The 17,247-nt window shown below is 42.1% G+C and overlaps 1 protein-coding gene across 1 annotated transcript in view; it reads left to right on the top strand.

Moving 5' to 3' along the window:
• Nucleotides 1-17,247, top strand: part of dnmt3ab (DNA (cytosine-5-)-methyltransferase 3 alpha b) — a 32,272-nt gene that overhangs the window by 11,538 nt on the left and 3,487 nt on the right. Inside the window, 18 exon segments of the mRNA XM_029460424.1 lie at nucleotides 1,757-1,803; nucleotides 2,912-3,064; nucleotides 9,248-9,364; nucleotides 9,366-9,602; nucleotides 10,326-10,484; nucleotides 10,669-10,776; nucleotides 11,132-11,288; nucleotides 11,440-11,586; nucleotides 12,299-12,343; nucleotides 12,673-12,752; nucleotides 12,901-13,013; nucleotides 13,596-13,779; nucleotides 13,884-13,968; nucleotides 14,141-14,286; nucleotides 14,876-14,966; nucleotides 15,084-15,232; nucleotides 15,603-15,688; nucleotides 16,782-16,851. Coding sequence (XP_029316284.1) covers nucleotides 1,757-1,803; nucleotides 2,912-3,064; nucleotides 9,248-9,364; nucleotides 9,366-9,602; nucleotides 10,326-10,484; nucleotides 10,669-10,776; nucleotides 11,132-11,288; nucleotides 11,440-11,586; nucleotides 12,299-12,343; nucleotides 12,673-12,752; nucleotides 12,901-13,013; nucleotides 13,596-13,779; nucleotides 13,884-13,968; nucleotides 14,141-14,286; nucleotides 14,876-14,966; nucleotides 15,084-15,232; nucleotides 15,603-15,688; nucleotides 16,782-16,851 — 2,174 coding nt within the window.

The raw sequence follows: 17,247 nt of genomic DNA, 5'->3' as shown, positions 1-17,247 counted from the left end.
CTGAATTGAAAAGGGACCACAACATGTATACTAATGAACCATTATTGTTATTATTATTATTATTATTATTATTATTATTATTATTATTATTATTACTACTATTATTACTATTATTATTATTATTACTACTATTATTATTATTATTATTATTACTACTATTATTACTATTATTATTATTATTATTACTACTATTATTATTATTATTATTATTATTATTACTATTATTACTATTATTATTATTATTATTATTATTATTACTATTATTATTATTATTATTATTATTATTACTATTACTATTATTACTATTATTACTATTATTATTATTATTACTACTACTATTATTACTATTATTATTACTATTATTATTATTATTACTACTACTATTATTACTATTATTATTATTATTATTATTATTATTACTATTATTACTATTATTATTATTACTATTACTATTATTACTATTATTATTATTATTATTACTATTATTACTATTATTATTATTATTATTATTATTATTATTATTACTACTACTATTATTATTATTATTATTATTATTATTATTATTATTATTATTATTATTAACATGTATCGGGCATTTTAACGCTCTTACTGGTCGTGGTGAAGCTGATTTTAACTACTTTTTTATGCTTTTGGATAGTTAAACCCATAACATTACACAATATTTTACAATTTAACAAGCTGATCATATGTTTTGAACATAAAGTCTATATATATATATATATATATATATATATATATATATATATATACTGTAGTTCTCATGGTTGTATCAGGGACAGTGTCTCTTAAAGTGTCCTAACACATGCTCCTGACACTAGGATGGGTTAAATGCAGAGTCTACATTTCACCGTGTGTGCTGTGGGGAGTTCATGTGTGACCATAAAATAGAGGATTCAAAATCCCCCATTTGCACATTTCTACAGCATCCGGTTGTACATAACTCAACGGCAGCAAGAAGAGTTGAGATGAAACTTTATTGTGCGGCAGCTGCAATACAAAGTGAGACGAGTGCAAATATAAAAGTCTAAGATTATGGTGCTAATCCAAAATATACTTTTTTAATGCCAAAAACAGTATAAATACAGATATGAACAGGTTAACAGTACGGATCAATCTGAAGTATACCGTAGTGTAAGAGTACTCGGTTAATAGAGTATTATGACCATGATATTAGAAGTGAGAGACTCGTATCTTGATCCTGTTGAGGTTCTAGAGGTTGGCAGGCAGATTATAAAGGCCCCCCGAGTCCCAGTCAAGTGAAGCAGTACGTTGTTGCCTTCGCGGCTCTGTGTCGGCGGCGTGGGAGGGGCCGTGCTAATAGCAACCAGCTGTGTGTCTCATGAAGGGGGGTACATAAGGTTAGAAGTGTGACATTTGCCAAAGTAAACCTGGCCGGTGTCCACGCTCATCATAACCTGGGCAGCCGCTCCGAGACCTCTGGGTTGCATCAAACCCTCACGTGGCACCTGAGCACACAAGCACCCGTGATCACACGGGAGGTTTCATCTCTGGGCACGTTTGAGCCGGTATCTGTCAGCTGTTATATCCATTTGACTTGAGTTCAATCAAACGCGTAGCTAATGGGACGATGTGAGGAGGGCGAGCTCAACAATGCGTTATGTGGGTTATTGGTGAACACGACGACATTTCATTTTAACACAGATACGAGGATATGGTCAATTTCCACTCCTATGAATGATTCAGGCCCTCCATTGTGTCGCTGTCTTCTCTCTAGATGTGGAGCACAAGGAGGAGGACAGGCGTGATGCAGTCAAGACTGAGGTAAGATTTCTGCTCTTTTTTCCTCTTCTCTGGCTGCTGTAACTCTCAAGGTGTCTGTCACACTTGCCAGGGCTGTAGCTTCCTTTGTAGGGGCGAATTACCTTTCCTGTCACAAACTGTGAATCCTGTGCTTGCCAGCATGAAAGATGTTCGTGGTGCAGCTTGAACAGAAGCAAATGTGCTTTTCTTGACTTGAATAAAGGTTATTGTAGCAGAAATACTGAATATGACTGCATTCTCCACCTGACGTCTACAACAACCTTTCCAATATATGGCAATTGTGGTCTTATTCTAGGACAGGTTGCTTGTTGAGGAGGATTTCGTGTTTTGGATAATATAGCTGTGAGATGAGAAGACGTTAGAATACGGACTGGAGACAGCGAGCCTGGCTCTGTGCAGAGATAGACATTTGTTGTTTTTAAACTTCGATATTTTGGGAAATACGCTTATTGGCTTTCTTGCAAAGTGAGATGAGATTGATGCCACTCTCATATCTGTGAAGCCTGTTTAACATAAAGACTGAAAACTCGGGGGAAGTCTAAAGCTCAATTCTAAAAACAACAATTCTTCTCAATCAACTCTCAGCAAAAAGCGTATTTCTCAAAGTATCAAACAGTTCCTTTAAGCTTCTGTCTGTGTGTTGTTAAACTTCTTAAATCTCCCACAAAGAGCTTGCACCGAAAGTAAACTAGAAGCTTTTGCGTAGTCGCCTATCTCCAAGGTCCAGAGTGCTCTCCTGCCTTTGCACTAAGAAATGAAATGGTACCTTATGGTGTATAGATTTGAAATATCAAATACACTTGGGGGCTTGTTGTATCACTTGGTGCTGGTGACCTTGAGACTGTTGCCGCGGAGTTGTGATCTTCTCACTGCCCGACCAATCACAAGCTGAAGGCACCATACGGCACACACCGACATGTGAGAATCTTTTTAGAAATCAAACAACCCCATCTCCTCACCTGTAAATGACTCACTTGTTAACTGGAGTCTGTCTCAGAGGCTCTCGTGACACATGGAAGCAGATTTACTACAAATCTGCTTCCTTAAAAGAGAAAAAGGAAGAATCAAAAACAAGTAGCTAACTTTTTTTTTTTGTTTGTTTTTTTAGCACCTTAAACAGGGAGGTCGAGGCAAGAGGGGAGTTGGTTGGGAGATCAGCCTTCGTCAGAGGCCCGTGCCCAGAATAACCTTCCAGGCTGGTGACCCTTATTACATTAACAAGAGGACCAGAGAGGAGTGGCTGGCCAAGTGGAAGATGGAGGTGAGTACCCCAGCTCTGTCCCAGCCACCGCAGACCACAGGGTCAGGCGTGTACTGAAAGCTGCCAGGGCCAAAGATAGAGCGTGTGGTGCATTCACGGCCAAGTGTATTTGATGGGTCATTTGATATCTCTTGAAGGTACCATTTATTTCAGTGGATTTCCGTTAGCTTCTGCGTTTCCTGACGTTGTTCTTGTCTCTTGTATTAGCAGAGGAAAATGCCTCGAAAGGATTCATGGTTTGGATGAAAATATGAAAGAGTGTGTGCATACAGCGTTCTGTTAGTAACTGGCAGAAGTGGGATTTGTTTCAATGATGACGATATCTTGGCAACATATCACCACCGTCGTATGATAGACTAGCATCACCGCTTTGCTTTTGACTGTCTGCTTGTGCTACTATCTATTTCTTTGACGTTGTTTTTTCACCATGAGCATTTGCATCAAAGAAATAGTCCCCATAGCAATAATAAAAAGTAGCCATTTTGGAGCTTTCAGTTGTATCACATGATCTTCCTCATGATTCATAACGGCTACCAAATGGACCTTTTGGTGAGATTGTTTTGCCAACTTTCCAAGTTCGAGAACACGAGAAGTCCTTTTGATAACTGAGCGAACTCCATCCACTCATGAAGATCTTGTGATTTGATGGAAAGCTTCTAAATGCAGCACTTCTCAGCCAACGTGGCGACTTATCCGATCTCTGATTTCCTTTTTGGACCATTAAGAGAAGCTCCTCATGCAACATCTTATAAATATGAAGTTCCCCACATTGCTCATTACTTAGTCGCGTTAACTACGACGCCTGGTAGTAATGAGATGTACATCTCTTACATAATGAGGAGTCTCCATAGTATCAACATGGGGTCTTCCACGTCCTCTGCCTCCCCGCCCCCGTCTGCTCTACTCTGGAGAGGGCTCGGAGAACGGCCATAAAAATGTCTGCGGGGAGAAAATATTGCCAAATTAGCAGGACATGCAGGACATGCCGGGGTCCCGCGAGTGAAATGTCGTTAAATACGAGGCAAGTACGCCGTTCACGTTTACCACGCTGAGGTGGATTCTCTTGCAAGGCTTTCCATTGAAGGGGATTTGCAAGTTGCAAATTCTGAGCATGCTGGTTTTTTTCCATCTGGCGTATTGCAGGCTTTGATGTGATTTGCACAAAGACTGATGTGTGTTGCCTTCAAAGCCCTTCCCTGCTTACCTGAGGAGTAATATGATGCAGAGCTTTAAGTTTTAGTTCTGCTCTTGACACAGAGCTTTGCTGTTGCATGTTTTCGACAGCAGGGAGGACGTGGTGGCTGAAAGGGTTACTGCCGTCTTGCACTTCTCCAGGATCTCTTTTCTTTTCATGTGCCTTGTGTTACAGTGGACTTCTCCGTCTCTCCCTCTCTATTTCCCTCCCCCATTCTTCTCCTGACCCCTCCCCCAGCTATGGAAATGAACTCTGTGCTATGGATATGAGGGTGAAGATGAGGTTTGCAGCAAATTTCCAGCCCTGCTTGCAAGACAGCCTCTTGGCTCTCTGCCAACATTTTGCAAGTCCTCTCCAGCCAACCAGAATTCCTGTCGGCAATCACCTGACCCTGAATTCCCAGACAAAGAAATGTTCATGCTTTCTTTTTTTAAGCGATCTCTTCTACCCTGAGAGTGGGGGTGAAAAAAACTCAAGCCCCACACTGGATTATGAGGGTTGCGCGCTGGTGTGTATGGGTATGTGCACTGCATTGTTTGTTTGATAACACGGAGGGATAGTGTGCATGTCTGATTAGCCTGCTTACAGCGAGGGGAATATGCTGACTTCAGGTATTTTCCCGGAGAGTTGTCGTGCCATCTGCTCTGCACGGCTTAAAGGGAAACCGTCTCTTTAAAAGAAGGAAGAGTGAGCAAGGCTTTAGCCGTGTTTGGGAAAAAGTTGCTTGCGTGAAAAAAGTTTTTCCCGTGGGGTGAATATGTGCTGAAACTATTTCCTGCTTCACAGCAGCGTCTAGAAACGTCCTAGTAGATATATTTACCTCGAGAATGTTGCTGTTTTGTGAGAGCCACCATGATTTCACCTTACATAACATTTAACTGGGGAAAAAGGTGAAGTTGTTGTGTAGGCCTTAAATCTCTCTCCTTCTTATCTTTGTGCACTTTGTTCTTTTGGATTTAGCTCGTAGATTTACTATAAGCAGACTCATTTAATACCTTGCAAAGGTTTTAAAGGGCTCTGGAGGGAGCCGAGCAGCCTCCTCAGGGAGCGTTTTTTTTTTTTAACAACTCCACTTGTGGATTCATGGGGATTTCTGTTTATGTATTCATGGCTGACTCTGTAATATTCCTAATTATCTCTTAAAAGGACGCAATACAATGAAAACCAGATGGCCTATTTGGGTGTGACCCCCCAAGGCCACTCGTGAAATGCACAGCCTTTGTAGGGATCTGTGCTTAAAATCAGGCGAATGAATGCAGCGGCCACATCGCTGCACAGCACAACCTGCCACTCGTGCGTTTTTTAAGACAGCATTTTCCTCATTCCTGCTCTGATCTACACCTGTCGTGACTTAAGGAAGTGCTTTTTGTAATTGTTTGCAGTCCTGCTTAGCATATACGCTTATGTCTGTGCACTGAAGACATACTGTATGTCATTGTTTAATCCATCAAACAATTACACAAAACAGTCCCCGCTGTGCCTCCCCTGCCTGTTGCGCATGAGAGACTACTGCATTCAAAGGTCAAACTCTTTTGTGTCGCTTCAAAGGCTCGCTGTCACGTTGCGTGAGGAAGTAATGTTCAGTGACAGTTTATTTCATCTAACTTTTACCCTTAGTCAGAGTTTGCAGGATGCTTGTGTGTTTCGATGGCACCTGAACTTCAGTTTCCCTCTAACGTCTGATTTGTGTGAAGCTTTTTACTCTTCGTCTCACTTTTGACTCTTTGAGACGGTGAACTTTTCCTCGTAATGTTAACGGCCTTATTATAGCCGGTCGTTGTCTTATAAATAACTGAAGCTACGCTGTAAACGTGACCTTTCCGTTAACAAGTACAGCCAAGATTGGAGACTAAAGTATCATCTGCACACCCCAGAGACTAATATCGCTTCTCTTTTTTCTGCCTCACAGTGCACTCTGTCACCCCTTGAGCCCTCAGGGTATCATGCTGCACAGACCTCTAAGTCAGATTATCCCTTATTGTGCACTCGACATGTCTCTACACTCTGCTAGAGGCCTGCCGAGCTTCTGCTTTCACTCTCCCCATAACAAAATCCACGATTACGTCAATACAGTCGCTTAGGTTTGGCTTTCCATTGTATGCACACATATTTCCAAGGGGGGGAAAAGTGTAGATGTGAGGTTGTGTCTATACATCCACAGTATGTCTGCTGTCATTTTTGGTATTTGTCTTTAGCGCGGCGTGACAGCAGATATAAGTGTTGGTATGTCTGAGCTGTCAGTGACGGGCAGGCGTGCGTAAATGATAAAGACCGCATTGTGTCTCTGCTACCTCCTTTCCTGTTTTCCCCTTTAGACTCGGAGGGCCTGTCTTACTGGTGGAGCTGCACACACACTGTGAGGCCCCCAAAAGGGGGGCATTTACAACTGGGAAGAAGTCCAGAGACAAATATCTGGTTCTTATAGCCACTGTACTTTCTCTCCTCCCCCCACTGGCATTTCTAGCGTCCCTTTCTCATTGGCTCTGAGGAAAAGGAACCCTGGAGGGAGTCTGACCCTGAAAGCACCAAAATGTCACAGTAGCTCAGCTGCTTTAGTGCCATTTACACATCTCCCAGTTTACCTGTGATTACTGGTCACTACAGAGCTTATAAGCAGTTAATCATTGAGTCATTTTTCATGCAAAAATGGCAAATGTTCAGCTTTTCTCTGAATATCTTTGCACTTCGGTCTTTGAGACACTGGGATTGGACATCTTTCACTATTTTCCGGCATTTTATAGACCAAACTATTAATTAAACTGCAGATTAACAGTTAATAAAATAATCATTACTTGCCGCCCTGCTTGTCGGCAGAGATAAAGTAGCTAACTCTGGAGTAAATTCATAAAATCTCACTTTGCAGTTATTCTCCGTCAGCCCATTTCTTCCAGCAGCCTCTCGCCGATATGATTACAGATCGTTTCTCTCCATACACACAACACATTTAGCAGTTTAATTGACATTTGTTAGTTTTTGCAGTTGATCATCTGGAACCACACAATCGAGCCGGCTGTCGAAACACTAACTCCAATGTGCTTGTGCCGGAGCCAGGAAGCCTAACACATATGGCCAAGGGCTTTGAACCATCCATCGAGCACTACAGTACAGATATTTATAAACCACAGCAGAGCCTCTTGATTGAAGAGCACATGTTTCTACTCTTCTGCGCCGAAACCCCTCCCCAGGCCGCCTAAGCACCACCTCCCCTTAAAGGCGCTATTGTTTACGAGTCACACTGGGAGAGAGGATGGGCGGTTTTGCTGTACGCTCTCTCTCAGTCTCTCCCCACCCACTTCACCTCTGGACATTTACAGTGTGTGCGTGTGTGTGTGTGTGTGTGTGTGTGTGTGTGTGTGAGAGAGACCTGAGAACCTGAGAAACACTTGAGGAACGTAAGCACAGCTGTGCAGCATGGCTCTCACGTGGAGCCTATAGTATGACTAACACGTGTTTACATTTGGGACTGCAGATACATATTCTGTAAGTGTGAGCGTGCTTTGAAGAGAAAGAGTGAGAGGAGGAGAAGAAAGCTAACATGTGTGTGCATGTGAGTCCTACCGTGTGTGTGTGTGTGTGTGTGTTTGAGAGAGAGACATCAGAATGGGTGCAGCTGTTGGGGATTTACTGTGAGAGGCTTAAGTCCCGGCTGCGTCTCGTCCTCTATGATCGACCTAGCGGTTCAGTGTCAGGTACCACAAACCCAGTGAACTCCCCGCTGCAGCTCTGGACACTATAGAGTTACTGTATGCCGTGCTGTTGATGAATGGGCCTTACAGTCAGAGATAAAGCCATGTTTAAAAAGGCTGTCAGGCTCCCACAATCAAGATTCTGCACTTACACAGCAGAGACGCCGTGCACAGCTACACATGCTATCGGCCTCTATACATGCTGGATGTGGTCGTCCTGCACGGCCATGATTCAGGCAGAATGTGTGATTACATATATTGTATGATCACGTAGCATGCATTTCTACATAAAGCTGCATTCGTCAATATCTTTGAAATGAATATCGGTGAGATGACTGTAAGTTTGCAGCTCGTAGTGACAAACGCAGAGAACCAGAGCGCAAACCAGATGGTCCCATTTCCTGAGTTGGGCAGTCGTTGTTCCGCCTTCGGTGTGTTCAAGTTGTAATCTGACATGGACAAAGAAGATGTGTGTAAATGTATTAGTCAGAGCGTTGAACCCTCTGAGACCGGCGGGATTTTAAGAGGCTGTAGCGGGATTAGTTTTAAATCTAGAGTGAAGAAACTGATATCACATGAAACCAGGAAACTTAAGAAATGCATTGGCACCGTGTCGTGCTAGCTTGTTGTGAAAGACGCTAAAGAACGCTCCAAAATCTGAATTTTAGTCGAGGGGGGAAACTATTCACAGAGGCCTCTTGACCCATCACCTCAATACTGTGGATACACACGTCTCCCCTTTTACAGATGTGCCCACTTTATGCTGATCACATGCAATTTTGGGGCAAAGATCATGCTGCTGTTAGCGTGCAGTGTAAATGTGTTCTTTTCACCTATTCTAAAAATGGTGTATTTTAATATTTCTGCATGCCGGGGTCCCTAAACAGTTGTGGAGTTGCATAAATGGGGTATGAATGGAAAGCTGAGTCCCCATTTCATTGCAGTGAAGTATGTTTTTGAAACTCGCTGTATAAAATGAGCCGTTATCGAAGCTTCAAATTGTATTGGGTTCTTTTTGGCCCATGCTCCACCTCTCCAGTTTCAAGTTTCATGAATATTGGGCGAGTAGATTTTCCTTAAATCGTGCTGACAGACAAACTGAGCCAAAAACTTAAACCTCCTTATAATAATAGTTTTTCAATTTGTCAGATCATGGTTTTGGTTGTACCTGGTATGTCCTGTATATTTAGCATTGCCTGTTTTGTTAGATTCTTATTCTTTCTGTTCCTTTTTAGAAAACTGTCAAGGGTTTTTCCGAAACTTCCCTATTTAAGACGTGTCCTCATCACTGTTGTGTTTCAGGCAGAGAAAAAGTCCAAACAGATGTCAGCGATGAACGCGATGAAGGATCACGAGGAGAATGAAACAGAGACGGAGAAAGAAGAAGAAGTCTCAATAATCAAGCACCCATCGCCTTCAAAGCAAGCAGCAGCAGCAGCAGCAGCCTCAGTCGCTCGCTCACTCACAGCCTCAGCATCAACAGCAATCACAGCCGTCGCTGCCACAACAGCAACATCAGCAGCCGCCTCAGCAGCAGCAGCAGCAGCAGCCTACTGACCCCGCTTCCCCCACCGTGGCCACGACCCCTGAGCCCGTCACCATCGGAGGTGGAGACAAGACGTCCCCCAAGCCTGCAGACACTGAGCCCGAGTATGAGGTGAGATGATTCACTCTGATTAATGTCCGGCTGCAGACCAATGGGTTTTTACAACAGAGCTCTGTATGGGGAAAAAGGATTTAGCGTAAGGCCGGGGGTTAATCTGCGTCGAGTAAAGCGGCCATTCGTGTTTTGGGAATTTATTCACTTGAGGTGTTTTTACAACCGTCAGCATTTACAAAGATACTAAACATGTGTAGAAGATCTACAGCGTAGTGTGTTTTATGCACCGGTTTGTTCAGTCAATGGAAGCATTTTATACTTTCGACCGTGTACAAAATCTAAACATGATACCACCATGTAGTGTGTTTACGTCACTTTCTGCAGGCTTTAAACAACCGCTTATAAAACTGTTCGGACATCCACAAACCAGTAAACAGACTTTGAAGAGTAAAATCTGTGAACTTAGCAGGAAAACAAACAGTTTTAAGAAAATACATGTGTTTATTTATGCTTAGGATTCATATCAGAGCTGAAACAATAAGACTTTATCATTCTTTAAGCTTCTCAGTCCTGACACTTTGCTGCTTCTCTTTGTCATAAGTTGTAAGAGTGATGCTGTTACACCGTGTGAAGCCCCTTGTGGCGAATACATAAAATGGACTTGACGTTACCATCCCAAAGAAAACAAACTGAAGCAGAACCGTGTTTAAAAACTCTTTCACAATTATTCCTAGAAGTTAATACAGATCGGATGATTTGGACTTTTTATTTTGGCTTCAGGACGGTCGTGGTTTTGGCATCGGCGAGCTGGTTTGGGGGAAGCTTCGAGGTTTCTCATGGTGGCCAGGCCGCATTGTATCCTGGTGGATGACGGGGCGGAGCAGAGCTGCTGAGGGAACCAGATGGGTCATGTGGTTTGGAGATGGAAAATTCTCAGTGGTGAGTGTTTAGAGCCAATGTTAATATTCAGCTGATAATATCTTTCACCAGTAATGAAGCCAAACAGCTTTCAGTTTATATCAACTACACACTTTATAATAAGTATTTAGAAAAGAGACTTTTTACCTCAATACCAACATTCCTGTAACCTGTGAAGTAAAGAACTTTCTGTGTATTCTTCCAGGTCTGTGTAGAGAAACTCTTGCCTTTAAGTTCCTTCAATAATGCCTTTCACCAACCAACTTACAACAAACAGCCAATGTACAAGAAAGCCATCTATGAGGTGCTACAGGTGAGTACAAGAGCAGGATTCATAAATGGCACATTTTTATAGTTTTAGTGCCGTGTAATTCATTTGTTTTACTTGCACAGGTCACTGTACAGTACGTGTAATTCTCTGCAAGAAACCGTTTGGTGTGTTTCCCAATATGTGGATGTGAAGTCTTTATCTGTAGCCAGAGGCACGGTCCATACAACCATAACAATTGTATTGAAATTTAGTGTAATAAAAATGTAATTTCTATAAGAAAAAACGAGGAATAAAGGGAAAATGTTGTTGAGACATTGCCCACACTGAATAATTTAGTATATTCTTTAAGTATATTGAGGATGAACTTCAGTCATTAATGTTTTTCACGTGTTCTCAGGCGGCGAGCAGCCGGGCAGGCAAAGCCTTCATGGCCTGCCCCGACAACGCTGACACAGAAACCTCCAAATCAGTAGAAAAGCTAAACAAGCAGATGATTGACTGGGCTATGACGGGCTTTCTGCCCACTGGACCCAAGGCTTTAGAGCCACCAGAAGGTAAGAGGACGTCTAAGTAATACGAAGAATCTCGTCAACCCTTAGCTGTTAATGGAGCTCTTCAACTACACATTTCTTAAATTAAGCATGTGATTGAATACATCATAATGTCACCTGTAATAATAATTGTATGACATGCTGTGCCCCCCAGAGGAGCGTAACCCGTACAAAGAGGTTTACCCGGAGATGTGGGTGGAGCCTGAAGCAGCAGCCTATACGCCTCCTCCTGCCAAAAAGCCTCGCAAAAGCACAGCGGAGAAACTCAAGGTCAAGGAGATCATTGATGAGAGGACACGAGGTAAGGAGCCTCATTTATTAGGTTAAATAGGAGTCGTGAACTCTAAATTCGTTCCCATGAGACGAGGCCAATCAGTGTTACATCAGAGTAAGTGGTCACAGGAGGAGTGTGTGGACAAGTCGTCCATTAGATCGGCAGGTTTAAGATGGAAGTGAGTGATGTGACGAGGCAGAAAGGCTCAAGCTGCACCGGAGACTGAATATATGTTGGTTTTTACTGTATTTCCAAACAAGCTTTATTGATATTACTGGAGGATCTCTTGGCAATGAGCAGCGGATTCAGTAACATGATGGACGCCAGTGTTGGTGTCGCCTTATATTAGAGAAAGCCATTCATGTTATTGCATTCTCCGTGCACTGTGTAACTCGGATGATCTCTATAATTTAGTGCTGTGTAACTATATGGAGATCACTTCTCATATATGAACCAATTATCTAAGCATTTAATGCACCTTTTACTTGTAGTGCAACATCTTTCCTACATGAAAAACTTATTCATGTTGGATTTAATGCCAACTTAGACCCACAAATGTATCCTTTGTAACATTTTCTCTTACAATAGCTCCTCTTAGAATTAGGTGTCCCACAGGGGTCAACTGTGGGGCCTTCTTTGTTCCTAATTTGCATAAATGATCTGCCTAATGTTTATTTATTTTAATTTGCTGGTGACATTAGTATCTTTCATTGTCGTAATTGTTGTTTTGTATTTTCAGAACGGCTTGTTCAGGAAGTGAGACAAAAGTGCCGCAGCATAGAGGGTAAGTGACGTCCTCGGGGGATGAAAACATACACGCCTTAAACTTGACCTTGTTGTTGACGAGCAAATCTGCGGAAATATATGCTTCAATGTTAATAAGACAATAAAGGAGTCAATCTGTTGAAATAACATTTCCATGATGTCGCTGCTTTATTGGCTCTCTGGTGAGTTCTCTCCAAACATATCAGCGAAGCTCATTAGATCTTCACCTCACAGCTGTTCAAATAACTTCATTGAAGTGTGAAGTCCGGAGCATCGCAGCGGCAGAGTGTTCACACATCGGTGACCTCCCCTTTTTTAAATACTGACATACTGCACGTCTTTCTACAGACATCTGTATCTCCTGTGGAAGTCTGAATATTAACCGTGAGCACCCGCTGTTTGCTGGAGGAATGTGCCAGGGCTGTAAGGTAAGCTGAGATAGAGGTCATAAAGAGTCTGGGACTCATCTCCGACTACTGCGTCGTATAAAAAAAAAAAAAGCTGCACCTGAAGTGACCTCATGAAATGTCGGATATTAAAAACGTCAAACCGTTTTGTTTCATCTCCTTTTCACAGAACTGCTTCCTAGAATGTGCGTATCAATATGACGACGACGGCTACCAGTCATACTGCACTATCTGCTGCGGAGGACGAGAGGTGCTCATGTGCGGGAACAACAACTGCTGTCGGTAAGATTCACAGTAAACTGTACACTGTGTGTGTGTGTGTGTGTGTGTGTGTGTGTGTGTGTGTGTGTGTGTGTGTGTGTGTGTGTGTGTGTTGTGGTTGGTTGGCAGCGTCATAGTATCTACATAAAGTGTGCAGATTGGCACACAGCAGCAAGTAGACCTTTACATAATGTCAGAGTTATAGGAGCAGACACTAATATAAGACGACACGGTATAAGGAAATAAAGGATAGACCCCCTTCCACCAAGTTTCATGAAAATTGGTAATAGTCATTTTCCTGTAATCCTGCTGACAAACAGACCAAACCGAAAACATAAGATCTTTGTTCACACATACAGAAGAGAGAGACATTAAAGTAAAATCTGTCACAGTGTTTCTTAGCTTTGCTTGATACTGACCCGAAGTCCCCAGGAGACTCAGAAGATGCTACTGCGTCCTAATCTGTCAAACCTGGAACTTATCTCTGGAGGATGTAAACACATCCACAATGACCTGACTTATATGATGTGGGAACGTTCCCATGTCCAGTTTCATTGTATGTCATTGTTCTTTTACTAGTTAACCTCCTTGTTCTGTGTCCAGGTGTTTCTGTGTGGAGTGTGTCGACCTCCTCGTCGGTCAGGGAGCGGCCCACGAAGCCATCAACGAGGACCCGTGGAACTGCTTCATGTGTAGTCAGAAGGGAGCGTTTGGTCTTCTGTGGCGTCGCACCGACTGGCCCAGCCGTCTCCAGCACTTCTTTGCAAATAATCATGACCAAGATTTTGTGAGTAATTTACCTTCAGGCTATAATCCCAGTGACTGTTTCACCCTATGTTTCCTGTGTGTCTCATTTTCTCTTCCCCTCTCTGTCGTGGTGGTGTATTTCAGGATGCACCAAAGCTTTACCCCCCAGTCATGGTGGAGAAGAGGAAGGCCATTCGTGTCCTGTCGCTATTTGACGGCATAGCAACAGGTTAGACGAAAACCTAGTGATTTAAACTGATTTGGGTCTGAGGAGCTGTCAATACTACTCAGCGTACGATTCGCTACACATAGGACTTAGCTTTCTTAAATCATGCACAGTTCGTTGGTCTTGTCCCTCAATTTTCTGTGCTCTGTCTGACCTTTGACCCCTTCCTGTTCAGGGCTATTGGTGCTGAAAGATCTTGGCATCGAAGTGGATCGCTATGTAGCTTCTGAAGTGTGCGAAGACTCCATCACTGTGGGTATCGTCCGGCACCAGGGTCGCATCATGTATGTTGGCGATGTGAGGAATGTCACACGCAAACATGTGAGTTTAAATATGTTTCGTTTCTTTAGCTCAGGGTCGCTGTGAAGCCTGCGTGGTCTGTGTTCAGTTGTTCCATGCTTCATAATTATACAAGGAACTTTTCTTGTGCAGACTTACAGGTCAGATCCCACGTAACGACGGTTTTAACTAACATACACAGATTATTTTAGATTTTACTGTGGGAAATAACTAAGCACCTAATGAACAAGTAACTAGAGGGACAACACACTGAGTGATACTTTATAGTAGCTTTATAAAGCAGTTTTAGGAGTGCTGATGATCAAATCCAACAAACCTCCTCGTGAAGAGGTAGCACTCATCAGGCTGGAACGAGCGATTTACTCGTGTGGTTAAGAGTTTGGTGTTTGGCGAACACTTCTAGGAGAAAAGCTGAATAGTAGTCTCTCTCATGCCTGACCATCAAGGTTCCTTAACACGCCATATCTACAGTTTGCTGACTTCATATATCTCCTGCTCCTAATACTAGGATGGGTAAACCTGAAACGCTGGATGACTTTATCTTCCAACATATCATTATCTATACTGCCTCTGTCTTATCTCTGTGTTTCTGTCTCTTGTCTGTGTGCAGATACACGAGTGGGGGCCTTTTGACCTAGTTATTGGTGGAAGCCCATGCAACGACCTCTCTATAGTCAATCCTGCTAGGAAAGGCCTTTTTGGTAGGTTTACTATTATGATGTCGTTTTGTATCTTCTCCTGTCAAATCATTAAAGTATCATCAGTATGTGCCCCTTGCTGTACTTCAACACTCTTCAATGACTCCTTCTGTCCCACAGAGGGCACCGGACGCCTGTTCTTTGAGTTTTACAGGCTGCTCCACGAGGCTCGGCCGAAGGCGGGGGAGAACCGGCCTTTCTTCTGGCTCTTTGAAAATGTGGTTGCCATGGGTGTCAGCGATAAGAGGGACATATCTCGCTTTTTAGAGGTCAGCTGAACCTGTTGCTAAAGATTTATCTGATCCTCCAGAGACACAGAATGATGTGACACCAGTGACCAACTGATTGATGGCGTACGAATGCCCCCTTGTGGCACTAATGTATTATCTTTAGACACAGATCCTGAGGAAGCACTAACTCTCTTGATGTCATTTTAATATGCTGTGTTTAATGAACTCTTACACTTAATGTGAACCCTCTTTTGTTCTCTGCATTGCATTTGGTCAGCTATAGGTTTAAAAACAATCTCCACTTTGTGTTTTGCTTTCACCTGACCCTAAATAGATTTTAATCAACACTTATTATTAAATGGTAACTCCACTTCACTAACATTTCTCGTCTGCTTTCCTTTGATTTCAGTGCAACCCAGTGATGATTGATGCCAAGGAAGTGTCTGCTGCCCACCGCGCCCGCTACTTCTGGGGTAACCTTCCTGGCATGAACAGGTTGGTGTGTGAATGGTGAGGGAAGCAGCAGCCTGTGACATACACATGGGGGAAAGAATTAAACCATTTGATGAAAGGGCTACATGTACAGAGTTGCTGTGTGACATTTGAACAATTACCCTAATAAAAAGGTAGTGACTCTACCCGTAATTTATTAACTAAATGTATTTCGTGATTTATGTAAAAATGACTGAATCCACAAAAATGCACATAAAATATTTATTTATTTATTCATTATTATCATTGTATATAAAACAAATTTAAATCCACAAATAAAATAAAAAGGTTGACACATGTTTCTGATAAACACACATATATTTCTTGTTTTAAATAAATATAATCCACAAATGTGTGTATGTAAATGAGCAGATAGAGCCCGTGTGGAAGCTGAACGCTCATTAGCACGCGCAGAGTTGCTAGCTAGCGTACGTAGCTAGCAACACGACAGTTAGCTAACTCATTCATAATTCAAGAACATTTCATCACAAGCTAAACATGTTACGTTTGCACTTACACTTGGAGGCGCCGCTACCAGACGCCATGTTGAGGGCAGTTGTTTGATGTTAATTAATTAATAAATACATTTGAATCTACGCGTACGTGATTGGCTGCAACGGAAGGAGACATCTGATTGGCTAAAGACAATTCTCTTTGGAAAAAAAAGCATTTGTGAATGGAGCCGTGTCAAAACGTCTTCACGTCACAACATCCAGCTATGTTTTTTGATTTTAAATGACTTTTAAATACATATATTTGTGGATTTCAATATATTTAGAGGTTTGTGAGAAGATACAGAAAACAAGAGTTTTTATACAAATCCCCTTTCTATGACTTTGTATATTGAAAAAAGAAAACAGGTAGAGAGTCATTTATATATAAATCACAAACACGTTTGTGAATCCTTCTGTGCTCATTCAATAATATGGAGATCTAACGGAGTCCATAAATGAAAGTAATCAGCTGTATGTGAGTTTGAATGTAATAATTGTCTATTTAAAAGGACACTTGGAAACTAATTATTCCATGTGTCTCCCAGGCCACAGTAAGTCTTAATATAAAGTACATTGTGGCTCCTGCTCTTTCTCTTGTGCAGGCCTTTGAGTGCGATGTTCAATGACAGGGTGGACCTCCAGGACTGTTTAGAACACGGCAGAACAGCGAAGGTACTTTGAGTGATACTCACAAAGATATTGCAACAGAAGAGCATACATCTTTACATCACTTACATCAATTTGGTAGAAGCTTTTGTCCAAAGCAACAACATGCTGATGGCAGTGAGATAAATCATGTTTTCTGTCACTGTCAAAAGCAAGTTTGTGACAAACAGCTGTAATTTTAGTCAAGAACTCAAAGCACTTGCTCACAGGCGGTTCCCAGTGGCAGCAGGAGGTATCACACACACAGTCCTCATGGTTATCAATCTGATCTGTGATGCAGAAATGAATAAGGCAAAAGGATGAAGATCATAGAGTTAGTTATACTCCTGGACTCACATTGCATTTCTGTGAACCTTTGCACATTTCTGCACAAAACTACCACTTCTTATTTCTTTTTATTTG

Source organism: Cottoperca gobio, chromosome 22 (genome assembly GCF_900634415.1).
Source record: "Cottoperca gobio chromosome 22, fCotGob3.1, whole genome shotgun sequence".
NCBI classification, from domain to species: Eukaryota; Metazoa; Chordata; class Actinopteri; order Perciformes; family Bovichtidae; genus Cottoperca; species Cottoperca gobio.
The sequence above is the reverse complement of the archived record's forward strand: the minus strand, read 5'-3'. Positions and strand labels throughout refer to the sequence as shown.